The sequence below is a fragment of the Poecilia formosa genome, unplaced genomic scaffold (assembly GCF_000485575.1).
Source record: "Poecilia formosa unplaced genomic scaffold, Poecilia_formosa-5.1.2 Scaffold3, whole genome shotgun sequence".
NCBI lineage: Eukaryota > Metazoa > Chordata > Actinopteri > Cyprinodontiformes > Poeciliidae > Poecilia > Poecilia formosa.
In genome coordinates, this window is record NW_006799942.1 from 3,495,754 (window position 1) to 3,511,456 (window position 15,703).

The window sequence follows — 15,703 nt, forward strand, 5'->3', positions numbered from 1 at the left end:
ACTCATGAATAAGGCTCTTTTGTTGCTCAAAAAGAAAAACGGAAGGGAGAGAACCAAACATACTGGACTAGAAAATTGTCATGATGTACCTCATGACAGCTTGAGGTTTGAATTATAAAAACAGCTCTCAGTTTGTGTTTTTATTTTGCTTTTTGTTTTTTCATGGAAACTTTTAGGAAACAGCTTTCACTCCTGCCCAAATCTAACAAATGAACTGTTTTTGTGGAAAAAAACCTCTTATGTTTAAACTCTTTCAGTTAAAAATCTCAGTTTGTTCATTGTCTTTTCATTAAGCTGAGATGAAAACCTTCATAGCCTAATGGCTGTGAAGACTGTAGTTTAGGAAGCACTTTCTTTCAAAGACACATAGGTGATCAGGAAATTCAGATGTCCCTGAATGACAGTGGGAATGTGCCACTCTGTGCAAGCACACACAACATAATGCTGAATAACTGGAGAAGCTGAGATTTGTACTTAGCTTAAAAAAAAATAACAAAATTGTCAAGTTTTTGTAACGATGTTTGGGAAAATATCTTATTTTGTTTAAAAGCCTGTTTATTTTTTAAAAAGGTACCATATTTAGAAGGAAAATGTATGCATTTCTGCTTAATCGTGGCAACTCTTAAGAAGAAACAAACAGACTTTTACACACTAAGATTTCTTTACAAAAAACATTGTTATAACAACAGCACAAAAAAGGACAAAACACAAATTTTCTTATTTTTTTGTGCTAAGTTTATGTTGATGATCTTCATTCGACTTCTGTTTTGGAGTTGGGCTGATCAATAACTTGACCCCAAAAAGAAATCGGAACGTAACAACAGGTCAGAAACAGATCAAACTGAGATGTGTTTGGTTTCCTGTTGCCAAATTGTGGCAGAAAGTCTGTATTTTCATATAAATAATTGTACAAAAACATCTTCCACTCTCACACAACTGTCACAAGAGTCTCTAAAAATGTAAGAGATACATACAAATATACATACATGCAAATACACAAAACAATAACCTCTCAATGTAGAATAATAGACCTGAAATCATATATTCATATAAAAATATAAAAATAAAATAAAAACAAGTGTTCTTTGACTTGGAGGGAATCTCCATTTCTGTCCACTATGTGATGCCTTTGCAGGTCCATCACTGTGTCTCTGCTCATGTCCAGAAGCCATTTTAAAAAGCACCCACAACACAAGTTTAATACTGTAGTGTAAAAAAGTTCATTGACACAAAGAGAAGGTCCTTAGCTCTCTGGCCAGCCAGTGAGGTAAACATGAAAAACAGCACATCTATCTATCTACACACTAAGAGATCTCTGACTTTAGGGGCTTGTCAGTGGAAACACCTACCTCCTGACCCTGTTCAGTTCATGGAGATCTATGTCACTTTAAAAGAAAAAAAGAGTTTGGCTGGTTCTTGTCAAACCAGGCATGTTTTCACTTTTGTGTATTCCTGCAACATTGACAAGTGTCTGAATAGCAAACCCAAGTATTAAACTAGGTAAATATGCAGTGTTTGTTTGTCCAAGAGATGTTTGAAACCAAAATTGATCAGCGCATTTGTGAAACGTTCTTTTCTTATGATGAAATCAGTTATATCAGAAAAGTACATGTTCTTCAAAAGAACATCTAGAGGGATTGCATGCTTTGTTCATGACATCAATCTTAAATCCCTCTGTAAATAGTGCCAATCATATTCTCATCTCATGATCAGGACTTTGCTCAAGTGAAGGCTCTCTGGTGCTAATCATTGATGCAGAAGGCCCTTGGTTGACTCCAAACGGAGAAACAGCTGGAGACCGAGCAGCCAAAGGTGACAGGGATGGAGAGAAGCTTGGCGACATTGCTGCTGAAGAAATTGATCCTTCATAACTAATAGGAGACCTACGAAGAGAGGACAAGTGGGGGAATGTCCGTCCAATTACAGGGACTTTAGGGGGCACTGTCATAGCCCCTGGGTGAGCCACTGATGTGATGAGAGGAGGAGGATCGATTCTAGGTTTGGGATCCATTTTGGGCTTGGGTTGAAAGGGTTGGCGAGGGTTCTGATTTTGCTGAGTGGTTTCATCTTTTAGCCGGGCAATCTCAGTGAAGACATTGGCGAGAGGTTGGAACTGAGGACACCAGTTGAGCAGGTAATCCCAGTTATAGCTTCCACGAAGCTCCTCATCACTCGCAACAATAGCAGTGAGCGAACCATCAACTGATGGTTTACCATCCTCAGGGAAGGCATAATCCTTGGGGAGGGAAATATTTAGGCCACGACCTACTCCTAGGTAACCACCTCCTTCATCTCTGTAGACTGGGAGCTGGCCAGAAAGCAAGGTCCCACTCAGACTGCCACCCAGTTTCTTCCCTTTGAACCAAGTGCTTCCCTCCAAAGCTGCAGGTTCACAGGATATGTCCGAAAGTTGGTCAGCATCCTGCTGAATTCCAGAATCTGGCCCTCTGGCTGAGATGTGTTCCTGCATGGACGAGGTAATAGAGGCAACGCGAGGGTACTCATTAATCATCCGGATTTCATCATCCTCTGCTGCCTCAGCTGATCCTCTGCCACTGGAGTGAGAGGGGTCCAAAGAGCCTCCTCTAGGGTAGGGACCACCACCAGCTCCTCCCTGATCAGCAACATAACCTGGCAAAGTCTGGTGGTAAATATTGTCTCCTCCAGGTCCCGAGGTGCATTCATCCAATTTCTTTAAGGCAGTTCCTGATGCAAGATTCCTGTCTTCTGTATCTTGATCTTTTTTCCTTCTGCGTGACTTGACAAGGAAAACTACCACAGCCAAAACTACAAGTAATATGATGACTCCCAGAGACACAGCAATGATAATAATAAGCAGTATGTTTACATCAGCAGCCAAGCCAAAGTTGGTATTAGTGACGTCAATGGAGACCTGGGCTGATGTAGAGCGAGAGGCATCAAGTGGACTGTGAGCTTTTACATCCAGGGTCATAACCCTGGTTTCCCGTTTAGCCCGGCCTGACCCACTGCTGCTGCTGCTGGAACTATCTAACTTAAGAAAAATCACACCAGTAGTTTTGTTTACATCAAAATATGGTGAGATGGAAGTTATAGAGTAGAGAACAACACCATCCACTCCTTCATCTTCATCCTGTGCTTGAACCTGGCCAATGCTCTGGCCTTTCTTGGCTCCCTCTGGCACTTCAAAGGAGAATTCACTGGAAGTGAACAGTGGGTCATACTCGTCTTCACCTGTGACAAACACCTGTACAGTTACAGTTGCTGAATGGTTGCCTGAATCCACAGCCAAGGCTTCAAAATTGAAGGAGTTGATCTTTTCATAGTCAAATGTAAATTTACTTCGGATTTCTCCTGAATTCTGGTCCACAACAAAGTTGTCTTTTCCTTTCCCAGACCTCTCCACCATGTAGTACTTCAGTTGGCCAAAAACCCCTGTGTCATGGTCTATGGCATGGAGAACAGTCACAGCTGAGTTTGCTGGCTGGTTTTCCCGAATACTGGCTGTTAGGACCTCCACAGGAAAGAATGGATGGTTGTCGTTTACGTCCTTTACTTCAACAATGACTGGAGCTAGTGCAAAATGACCATTGCCATCCGTGGCTTGAATAATCACAATGTGCATAGACTGGTGTTCCCGGTCAAGTGTTTGCTCAAGCTTAATGGCTCCGGTCCACTGGTCAATGGAAAATAGGTTCACCTCATCTCCAGAGCTGATGGTATATTGGACTTCAGCATTGGGAGTCGAGTCTGGGTCTGAAAATCAAAGCAGAAGAAGCAGATTAAAAAGAAGGAACAGTAGCTAAATTAGGTAAGAATATAAAACATTTGCCCACCTGTTGCGGTCAGTCGTATAATCTCAGTCCCAGAGGCCGCTCCCTCGCTGAGTGACACAGTATATTCTGCTCTAGTGAACACTGGAGGGTTGTCATTAACATCAGTGATGGTTATCATTGCAGCAACACTAGAACTCCTTTGGGGGACACCTCGGTCTGACACCACAACAGTGAGGTTATAAAGTGGTTTGATTTCAAAGTCAAGCCTCTCAGCCAATAGCAGCGTTCCGACTGTCTGGAAGCCCCGTCCTTCCAGGAAGCGTACGCTGCTCTCAATCTGAAATGCATTTCCTTCATTTCCGCTGGCAATGGCAAAGTCAAAGCCACAGTTTTCTCGTGACAGGTCACTGTCGAAGGCCTCAAAGGTCAAAACTGTTGACCCTGGGATGGTGTCTTCAGAAACTGTAGCCCTGCATACAGAAAAATGTCACATACAAGAATTAATGCTGAGACTAGGCCAACATGCTCCAAGGTTTACTAGTACAACACAATCAATTAGACTATTGCCACAAAGTTAAGTTATTCCAGTAATTCAGGTAAAAAGAAAAAATGACATATCTGTGTATATATAAATATATATATAACAAGGATAACCACAGCCTTGAGAGGATTGTGAGACACATATCATTCATGAGTGTGCTTGAGATCAACCATGGCCTTATCTGCCTTTTACCATAGTATTACTGCATAAACATGAATAAAATATTAAAATAAAAATATTCTAGGTATTGTTAGGAGCAAGATAAAAGACAACAGACCCAAACCATGCAGAAGAGCAGAAAGTTGCTATTAGGACAAGTTGGTCTTCTTGAACACTCTTGCAATGCCACAGGCTGATTGCCTTCATGCAATGCAGCATTTATGTATTAATTAATGCAAAATCAAACCCAACCAAGTACTGACTTACTTTACAGTATGTGGGTATATTTTTCAATAAACTAACTTTTCTCTTTTAAATATTTTTCTTAGTCTTATGTAATATATTTTTTCTGAGAAGATGGATTTTTCCTAAATCTAAGCAAAAAAATAAAAAATAAAATAAAAACAATTCTAGAAATGAATACTTAGATATATTTTTCTGTTATTATGGAATCTATATAATATAACATAGCTATAATAGCTTTGTCTATGTGCTAATAAATTAACTTTGCAATGATATTCTGATTTATTCAGATGCACCTGTAAATAAATGGTGACTAACCTGTACTCTGACTGGTGAAACACAGGAGAATTGTCATTGACATCAGATATTTGAACTTGGACTGTAGTGAGAGTGGAGAGTGGAGGTGAGCCTCCATCACGAGCTTCAATGACGATGTTTACTGCTGGGCGTTCAGGGTCAAACTCGGCTCGGTGGTTGATAAACAAGGTTCCTGGACAGAAAAGGCAATCTAGTCAGTGCAAAAAATGCGGTGAGGATCAACTAATATAGAAAACTGAAGAGCTTAGATAATCTTACCATTGCTGGGGTTAATATAATAACCCTCCTGAGTGGACGACATCACTCTGTAGGTGATCTTTCCATTTTCTCCAGAGTCCTTGTCAGTTGCTGTTACTGTGATAACTGCACTTCCAGGTGGTGTGTGCTCAGGCAGGGTAATCTGGAGAACAATATTTGGTTTAAGAATTGATTGATTGATTAATTAATTAATGGTAAACAAATAACTGGAAAATGTACTGAATTTAAGTAGCATCTTTCCAGTCATACTGACCACTCAAATTCAAACTTAAATTGTATTTATCAATTGACAACCCTAGCTTTTTGTTGCATAGAAATATTTTAAAAAAATGGACTTTTCAAATAACAACTCAAAACAACATATGCCAGTTTTCCCTTTACTAACAGAAAAAAAGTGAACATGTTAAAACGTTTTTTTTTTTGTTTTTGGGAGGGGGGATAATGTGATTTGTTGTCTTTTTGTGAATAAGTGTGAATCAAACAGTTACACCACAGGGCAAAAAAGGGAAACCAGGTACATAAATACTGTGATAAATCCTCTAAGTCCAAGTCAAGAGGGCAACAGGCAGTAGCCCCACAGATGAGAAAAAGTGCATATCATAGCACAGTGACTGTTTTTCCTCAGAGTGTGCTAATGTTGAGGTAATTTCCTGACACAGTTTATATAGGCTCATCTCTACAACTTTTCACCAGTTAAAATTAGGCAGTTAACTTTTATCGCCCACAGTGTGTGCACACAGGGAATGTGCCTGCATGTTTTTACAACAGTTTTAAAACTGTATGCTGCAGCGACAATTTCTGGTGTAAAATTTATTATGGTGTCAAGTCTTTAGAGGTGTGAAGAGGTCAAAAATGTAAAAGAAAAATATGACTGTGTGCATTTCCTCATGCAGATGTAATTTATAGTGTGCATTAAAAACAATGATTTCAATGAGTTTACATTCATACAAAAGTAAAAAAAAAAAAGAAAAAGAAAAGGAAATGTTATTTCCCTTCTTTATAGGTTATCCTACCTGATAGAGATCTTGGGTAAATGTTGGTGCATTGTCGTTAATATCCTCCACCACAATTGTAATGTTTGCCTCAGTTTGGTGCTGGCTGTCTGTAGCTCTGACGGTTAGGGTGTACCATGTTTTCTCTTCAAAGTCCAGCGGGCCAGTCAGTGATACACCCCCACTGTAACGGTGAATCCCAAATTTGCCTAAAGCTGTTGGGTCAAGATGCAAGGAGTAGGACAGGGCAGGACTGGAGTCAACGTCGTTGCCCGTCACAAGAGTAATCTCTGTGCCGATTAATGTATCTGACAAGAAAGAGTATTAAGGAAATGAGACATAAATGTTTGTTGTGCTTAACAGATCATGATGACCAAGAAACAGATTGCTTAAAAATTAAAAATACTCACTTTCTGGGATGCGAACCTCCTGAGGTAAGGGGATAGTAGGACTGTTGTCATTCTGATCAACAATTATCACTGTCAGTGTGGCTAAACCGGACAATCTTGGACTTCCTCTGTCTGTTGCAGTAACTACTAGCCTGTGAGTTGAGAAAATATATATATATTTTTTACAAAGATATTTTGGATATCAAAATATATAATGGAAAGAGAACATGAATATGTACATGTAAAGTACCCAATCAAATAATTATGGTTAGGCTGTGTAACAGCTCTTAAAATAAAATTCATATTTTATTGCAGTAGCATAACCTCACATTAAACATTGCTAAAATATATTTCCATGAAGACATTTCTTCATTTCATAATAACAAATCATTTCTTACAAGTAGCCGAGCCACTAAAAATTCAAATGGAAATATAATGAAAGCTTCGCTTTGCTTTTAAAGGCTTGTCTCAAAACTTCTAGCAAGTACTCCATAACGTTCTGTTTCATGAAGGGCTACGTATATATTCATATTGAAACAAATTTCTTTCAGTCATTTCTTAAAATGAGAAAGACAACAAAACGTGCAGTTAAAGGATTTTATATATTTTTCATCTTTACTAGTCCGGAAATGGCGACAAACTAGCAAATCACCTAAGCCCACCGAAGTCTAAAAACTTGGAGGGTGAAAAACAAGAAGAGGAACAATAAAAGATCCATGTACTTACAAGAAGTCTTTTGTGATATTGCAAACACTTATAATGTTTTTTTAAAATTAATATTCAATATATTGTGCAGCACTAATATGTATTCAGCAAAGATGTATGTTAATTTTTTTTTGTGCTTGTTTATCAGGACTAATGATTTATCCTCACTTGGTTTTTGTAAAGATCTCCCGGTCCATGATGGCAGCTGTCGTGATGCTTCCTGTCATCGGGTCGATCTTAAACAAGCCGCTCATGCTTGATGACTGGATGGAGTAGGTCACCTGACCATTTTGCCCTTGATCCACATCCTCGGCCACCACCTGGGAAAAGAATCGAGGAGGGAATTAAAAAAAAAATAAATAAAAAATTTCACTTTACCTCTAGAACTGTCAGTGTGTCTAATTCTGATAGTAAGACTTAGTAATGTAAAGTTAACTTTCATGATCTTTAAACACCTGTATAATTGGCATTTCATATCCTTGTGCCTCTTTCATGTAGGCGACATAATTCTGCAACTGGAAGCGAGGAAGGTTGTCATTGACATCCTGAAGCACCAAATTAATAGCCATGAATGATGTGGAGGACACAGTTTCAGCTTTCACGACAAGACGGAGTCGGGGACTGTCCTCAAAATCTAGTCCCTGGGAGCTCTGCACCCAGATTTCACCTATAGGACAGATGGTAAAAGGAAAATGTCTGTTAACAAGATTGATAGGGAAGATTCTCAAACTGGGACAGCTTTATACACCAATAGGTTTCAAGCAAGCTGGATAATCTCACCTGTTGAGGAGCTGATACTGAAAGCCTGCTTTTTGTTCCCACTAAAGAGACTATAGCTGATCCCCATACGTGTGCCATCAGGATACTGAGCCTGAGTCTGAGCCACTGCTGTGCCTAGAATTGTGAATCAGACACAATATTACTTACTGGTGAGATCAGAGAAACTGACAAACAATGCAAGTCCATGATTCCAAACAATGCTCCCCAACCTTTTGCAGCGTTTTCCTGTATGCTGACATCTCGAGCATTCCTTGAGAATCGAATACCATTGTACTCCACTTCCTTCACAAAAATTACCACCACTCCTTGTGCGGACTGTGCTGGGCTCCCTTGGTCCATGGCCTCCACTATCAAGGTCCTTTGAGCCTGAGTAAGGTCTGTTAGCGGTTCAGTGGCTTGGATCTCCCCAGTCAGCGAATTGATGCTGAAGCCCTTCACAGATGTGGCAAAGCGATAAAACACAGAACCGTTGGCACCAAAGTCCTTATCCTCAGCCTTCATAGTGGCTAAAACACGCTGGGAACGCCTGTTGGAAACTTCGATGATCAACGGGTCTTGTACGAAGAAGGGAGCATTGTCATTGACATCAAGAATGGTGACTGTCACCTGTTGGGTAAATGTCCCATAAGTTAAAAGGATAAAAGTGTAGCAACTGGTCGCCATCAGCACCAATGTTTTTACCTGAGCAGAAGAGTTCCTGGGCACAGCAGGAGAAAGGTCTACAGCAAACACCTGGAAGCTGTATGACGCCAATTTTTCCCGATCCAAAGGTGCTGACGTGGTGATACGACCAGTCTCTTCATCGACTGTGAACGCTCCGTGTGCCTCCTGACTAAGAAAATACAGGATCTTCCCATTAAGATCATCATCAGCATCTGTTGCTGACACCTGGAAAAGAAGGAGAAATTATTCAGCAATATGTTAATAAACTTGAGTGCTCATTTGACGCTCTGATTATCTTTTAAACATCTGTCATACCTGCAGAACTTGAAAACCCTCTGCAGCATCCTCAGAGACCTCCGTGTTGTAGCTGTTTCTTTTAAAAACTGGGCTGTTGTCATTGACATCTAACACTTTCACTCTAACTGTGGCAGTAGCACTAAGAGGAGGACTCCCTCGGTCCTTGGCCACCACCTCCAAGTTATATTCCGCAATTGTCTCCCTGTCAAGTCTGCGTGAGGTGGAGAGAGCTCCCGTGCTATGGTGGAGTTGGAAGGCTCCGTCAAAGTCTCCCGCTACAATGATGATAGAGAAAGACATCAGCAAAGTCTTGTGTTTCATGGAACCTTGAAGTAACCCAAGCAAGTTTGTGGTCACAATGAAGGTCTCTTGAATATGCAGGGAGCATAGTAATTACAAAAGCCAGATGAAATGGAATTATGTGCATCTCAGTCATCAGATATCACCATATCTCTGATGATATAGATGCAAAGGGATTGTTTATTTTGCTTCCAAAATAAACAATCAAAATTTAATAAGGATAGTTAATTTGGAAGTACCATGTACACATGAATTAAAATTAAAATGACATAAGACACAACTGGGCATATTAATATATAAACAATTGTTCAAGCTCCAGCTACAGTTTTATAGTGGTATAAAATAACTGAATTATGTTGTTACTAATTATACTGTTAACATAATCTTCAACTTAGGCTTCTGTATAATCCATTCTGGGCAGATATAATTGTTTTTCAAATGCCATTTAATACTGTAATATCAAAACTGGATGTTGTACGCACACTGGCCACTAGATGACAAAAAGTACTTCCAAAATGTTCTTTTGTATTGAATAGAATATGCATCAACAGGCATTTAAGTTGCGTTAGTACTGGAAGAAAGTGAGGCAATTTCATGACAGTAGTCAAAATGGAGCTGATTATATAGATATATCTTTTTTTTTTAATTGCCTGGTCCTTTCAAGCCTTGGAAAAACCTCAAAATAAAAAGCATTGTTTGTTAAATCTTTGATATCAAACTGGACACATTCTGAATCACCATTATGCATGATCTGATGAAACATACAAAAATGAACCCAATCACAAAAATTAATCATTTAAATCACTGTCTAAGATTAGAAACAAAATGCTATCTCTCACCTGCAATTCTGTACTCCAGTTCTCCACCGGGACCAGAGTCTGGATCTGTGGCCTTGATAAAGCAAAGCTCTACGGGATCCTGGTTTTCTGGCACCTCGAGTTCATACAACGATTTTGCAAATATAGGAATGTTGTCGTTCACATCCTGGACCTCCACACGGACGACAGCTTTGGCAAAATTTGCAGGCAGTCCTCCATCTCTGGCATACACTGATGAGAAATTGTCAGCTGACAGTTTATGCCGATACACAAAACAGGGAGCTTTTCTACATAATAGAGCATATTCAGTTGTGTAAAATAACACGTTTTGATTACCAGTGAGTGTGTAATGATCCTGAACCTCTGTGTCAAGTTCCTTTGTGGTGGTGATGACTCCTGTCAAAGGATTTATGACAAAACCGTCTTCTGTAACACCTCCATATGTTATATGACCATTGGAACCTGTTATAAAAAACAAAACAAATTAAATATTTATGAAAACATGAAACATTAGTAAACAAACAGTATGAAAATCAAAGAATACAGGTGAGGTGTATAGTTTGAACCTTTAATTTGACAATATAACTGGCACAGCTTCATTCTGATTAGGGAAGCTGATTAGAGTTGTTGGGTTGGATGGAGCCAAATACAGAGAAATCCTAGAATAAAATCTGCTAGAGGCTGTAAAAGACTTCCTTTCAACTGGATAATAATATTAATCAGTCAGAGCTCCAATGAAATTAAGACCAGGCGTTTTAAACTCTTTCACAGAAAGGACCAACAGTTTAGAAGAAAATACATGAAAGCAACAGCACAATATAGGGTGGTGAAAACATGCCATTTAGCAGAAAAAATGGAACACACACAACAGTTATAGTCATGTTTTGCCAGATATTTGGCATTGTTTTTGCCACAAGTTCATCAATGTTTGGAGCCAGATGTTTGGTGTTTTTATTGTGCTGTAGCTCAAAAAATGTCACCAAAACACCATCTCCTGGGAACAGTTCCTCACACAGGCATGTACTAGTCAGAGCTGGAGCATCGTCTTGCGAATGAAGAGCAGAAACTGTGCAGAACCCAAGGAATCATACTTTGCCTTGAGTGAGCTGACATTTCATGTCTGCTTTCTGCAAACTCCATCAAGATCTGTGGAGGTGCCCTATCTGCATCTACTTGAACCGCAAGCTTGCTGTCGTGGTGTGTTAAAGAATCCATAGTTTGATTGGTGTGGCATTATGTATTCCACTGGTGGGTTAAGAATAAAGATGTAAAATTATCTTGCGGGCAGGACACAATTCTATTGTAAGCTGGACATGCCATGTGGAAAGTGAGCTTGACATATCTGGTTTAGAGCAAACCATGTTCTGTTTTAGAACGGTTCAGTCAAAGTCCACACATAAATCTAGTTGAGAATCCTTGGCAAGACCTGAGAAATGCTGCTCACTGAAACTCTCCATCCAGTCTGACTGAGCTTGATCTATTCTGTTAGGTAGAATCATATATATAAAAAAAAGTTTTTAGATATGCAAGGTACACATATAGCATAAAGAAGTTCAGACGTTAAATTTCACCAGTTGACGTTGTCTCTAACTCAGTGGGGGCTGGATAGAAAAACATTCCACCAAAACACAAAAGATGGGATGCAAATACTTTTTCAGGGCCTATAAGCTCCTGTAACTGCAACATTTGAGTAGCTCAACACTTTTCTCAGTATTTATGAATATCCAAACTATCTTTGCTACAGTCGCCTATCTCCAGCCCGTTAAAAAAAGTCAACCGGCTTTATTTTTATCATAGGCTCTCTTTCAGCAAACCTTGGTCTCGGTCTGTGGCCGTTATAGTATATACAGTGGTTCCTGGTCCTCGATTTTCCATTATTTGGGCCTCGAACTCAGCCTGATGAAACACCGGCGCTTCGTCGTTCACATCAATAACCTGCACACACAACACCTGGGAGGCGGAGAGCTGCGGTACCCCATGATCCTCTGCTACGACAGTTAGATTAAAGACCTCCTGCTCTTCCCGGTCCAGGGCTTTAAGGATCGAGAGGGAGCCTGCAACAGAAATAATGTATATAATAGTTTATTAGAACTCTTTAAAAAGTATTACTTTACCTTAAAGTTTTATAACCTTAACATATTTTCCACTGAAATTGCTATTTAATTTACACACTTTTAAGTTGTTTTCAAATCTCATCTTTAAATCTGCAAGGCACCAGCTAGTGTGCGAATGTGTGTAACTTATGTGAATCACTTTAATTCACATAGATCAGTGAATTACAACCTGAGTGCTCAGAGTCTGGGCTCAGTTACTTTCCTCGCTTTTCTGCCTCCATCCCTCAGCCCTACTGCAATCCCACCAACTAAAAGAAGGGTCAGCCAAAGTGAGAGGAAGTATGAAATACATGTTTGCGTTTGTGTGTTTGTACTTTACACAGAATTGTGCAAAGTTTAGCTTCAGTGCCTGAGAGACGTGTAATTTATAAATGCCACCGCAAGCCAAGGATACACTGTGTGCTGACGTCTTTGTGGGGGTTGAGACTCTAATGTCCCTGGAGGATTTTTGTCTGTGTCATTTAAAGGCAGAAGCAGGAAAACCATGTACTTCTATAGGTCATCATGACCCTTGTTTTTTCGCGCTCTTTCCATATCACTTATTCAATAGCAATTTGTAGGAAAGACCACCAAATAATCCAGACTGAAATTTTTGTTTGCAGCTGTTAAGTATTGCCTTAATAATCTGACTTTCATGTAACAAAAAATATTTTCTACAAATATAAATTTTTAAGTAGTGTTATGTGGGCAACCAACTCAGAAGAAACCTTTCCGAACACTTCATAAAACCAACAAGAAAACTTAAGTAACAGATTGCAGAACAAACTTGGCCATTTCTAAGCAATAAGCAGTCTAATGATACCTTCTACATAAGCCATTAAGTTTGGCAAGGCTCTTCACAATGCGTGCTAATCTGCTATACATCTCAAAATAACTCCAGACTTAGCGCCACACAACCCAGAAGTGAAATCAACCCAACAGATACTCAAAAGTAATGACATCAAGACTTTCTTCCATCTGGAAGTTGCATTAAGTGTCTGTTTTATGGTTCTTAATCCCAGTCAGAGCTGCATGTGCCACCAATTCCCAGCCTCAGAGATGAACTGTCAAAGCCTGAACATATAATTCCAATTCAGGATTTCAATTGCCAAAATAAAGATTATGTTCCATGAACCAATCTGTTAAGAAACATTAGGAAACTGCTAAAAATGCAAAACATTTCTTCAAAGGACTGAGTGATCTCCTAGTACATTAAGTTATGAGAGTTACTTAAGAAGTTCAGATGAAGGACTTTAAGTGAGTATTTTTTATTACCTAAATTTTGCTCATCCATATTCATGATAAATCCATTGTTCACAAACCAGAGAGGAAAGAAGTCCTGCTATTTGGCTGGTGAGGAAAATGAATCTGAACTTTTCTTCTTCTGTTCATTGATAATCTATAAATTCCCTCTGAATACAATTTTTGTCTCTGGAACATTGTCTTGTTTTTGTTTGAAGTTTCATACTTGAAATAAGTTTACCTGTGTTAGGATTGAGAGTGAAACGACCCGCACTGTTGCCTGCTTGGATTCTGTAGGATACTCTGCCATTTTCTCCTTCGTCTTTATCGCGCGCCACCACATACAAAATCACAAACCTGTTGGTGAAGATGAAAGCAAAATTAAAACCACAACAAAAACAGAGGAGTAACTTTAATGTTTTAGAAATTAATCTTATCTTTTGCAATGTTAACTTGAACGAAAAGTGTTAAAAAGTGCTTGAAGCCACTGAAAATAAACTCACCCCACAGGTTGATCCTCCATGACACTCACTGCAGATGGAGAGCTAAATGTCGGAGCATTGTCGTTTTCATCCGTCACAAACAGCCGTGCGGTGACCGAGCCCCAGCGCCGCTGAGAGGGATTCACTGCCTGGTCCGTGGCTCGCACCACAAGATAGAGGGACGGGGTAGTCTCACGGTCTAACGTCTTCCCCAAGGAAAGGACGCCAGTAACAGGGTCAAGAACCAGGAGGTCAGATGTGTCAGGCCAGTAATGCTCAATGGAATAATGTAGCTCACTGTTGGGCCCACTACCATCCTATACAACACAAAATGTTAAGATTGGATGAAGTAGTCTTTTATAAATAATAATAGGACTTTCATAGTAAGTGAACAACCATTTTCTTTTCAAAACATTTCAGTGCTAAAATGAGATAGCTACACTAAAGGTTGATATAGTTCAAAGAAAAACATTAAAAAAGTCAGAGGGACGACTGATAACTCCTGTTACAGATGACTATAAAGTTCACTCATTGGAATCAGCATACAAAGTGAGCACGTTATTTTGTGCTGCCCAAATCTACAGTCACTGGTCAACAATTCAACAATTGTCTTACCCTATCCACAGCCTGGAATGTGTACACAGAAGCCCCTGGATCTGTGTTTTCTGGGATCACAATTGTCACTGGGTCTTCTGAAAACTCCGGAGCGTGGTCGTTGCTGTCCTGAACGTTGATGTCGAGCTTGACTAGATGGCTGCTTGGAAACGCCCGAGAGAAATCAGACACCTCAATGTGCAGAGTGTATCTTGACCCCTTCTCATAGTCCAGCTCGCGCACCAGGTAAACATCGCCCTCCAGGCGGTCCACCATGAAAGTCCCATCCCGGTCGGTCCCTCCCACCACCAGGTAGGTAACCTGGCCTTCCTGCACAGTAGAATCCTGATGGTCAGGTGACCGTAGGGAGCCGATAATGGAGCCAGGAGCAGTGCCTTCGACAGTGTTCAGGGTCATAGAAAGGACATTGGGCGTTGGGGGAGACCTGGAGTTGCTGAGGACCTGAAATGAAAACAAATAAAGTGAAACAACTCAAGTTTTTCTAGTATTTGCTGTCAATTGAGTTACATAATAATGATGATTCAGATAGCAATCGCATTGAACTATTTCCCCCAATCAACAGAGAGGTTGAGCCAAAGCACACTGAAACAAACTTCAGAACATTTCAATGTATCATTTAAATGAAGCATGGGAGAAAATCATCAAGGCAAAGTCTGTTGAATGTAACAAGACTGGAATTCTTTTAAATTTCAGGAGACAGTACAGCTGTAAGGCACATACATCCCTAAACTTGAACTTGAGATGTATTGGTGCCTGCTTTTTTGTTTTTGTTATAATTTTAAAACCCTCATGGGCATTCTCACTGCACATGGAGGGAAAATGTGCAGTATTTCAGAATAAATATCCTACTGCAGCAATTTGATTTCATCTGGGGAGTAAAAGGTCTGTAAACTAATTCACTAGGATCAAAGGTTTGATAGGAAACTTGTAAATACTTCAATTCAAATAAAGCAAAGCAACAGCCAACTTCCACATACCTCAGTCTGCTCGAAAAAGAACAACTGTGCACCAAATAGGCCAGGACACACTGATAAGATTCTTGATTGTCCATGT

At 39.8% G+C, this 15,703-nt stretch overlaps 1 protein-coding gene across 1 annotated transcript in view; it reads right to left on the minus strand.

Moving 5' to 3' along the window:
- Positions 1-773: 773 nt before the first annotated feature.
- The window catches only part of dchs1b (dachsous cadherin-related 1b), an 86,993-nt gene continuing 72,063 nt past the window's right edge, over positions 774-15,703 (minus strand). Inside the window, exons 12-29 of the mRNA XM_007555395.2 lie at positions 14,651-15,091; positions 14,057-14,352; positions 13,795-13,910; positions 12,033-12,272; positions 10,555-10,680; positions 10,240-10,449; positions 9,119-9,375; positions 8,822-9,028; positions 8,350-8,746; positions 8,141-8,254; positions 7,816-8,027; positions 7,529-7,680; positions 6,677-6,807; positions 6,288-6,574; positions 5,275-5,416; positions 5,017-5,188; positions 3,816-4,225; positions 774-3,735 (exon numbers count right to left, since the gene is read on the minus strand). Of these exons, the coding sequence (XP_007555457.1) occupies positions 1,691-3,735; positions 3,816-4,225; positions 5,017-5,188; positions 5,275-5,416; positions 6,288-6,574; positions 6,677-6,807; positions 7,529-7,680; positions 7,816-8,027; positions 8,141-8,254; positions 8,350-8,746; positions 8,822-9,028; positions 9,119-9,375; positions 10,240-10,449; positions 10,555-10,680; positions 12,033-12,272; positions 13,795-13,910; positions 14,057-14,352; positions 14,651-15,091 (5,955 nt within the window). The 3' untranslated portion in view covers positions 774-1,690. The remainder of the gene's footprint in view (positions 3,736-3,815; positions 4,226-5,016; positions 5,189-5,274; positions 5,417-6,287; positions 6,575-6,676; positions 6,808-7,528; positions 7,681-7,815; positions 8,028-8,140; positions 8,255-8,349; positions 8,747-8,821; positions 9,029-9,118; positions 9,376-10,239; positions 10,450-10,554; positions 10,681-12,032; positions 12,273-13,794; positions 13,911-14,056; positions 14,353-14,650; positions 15,092-15,703) is intronic.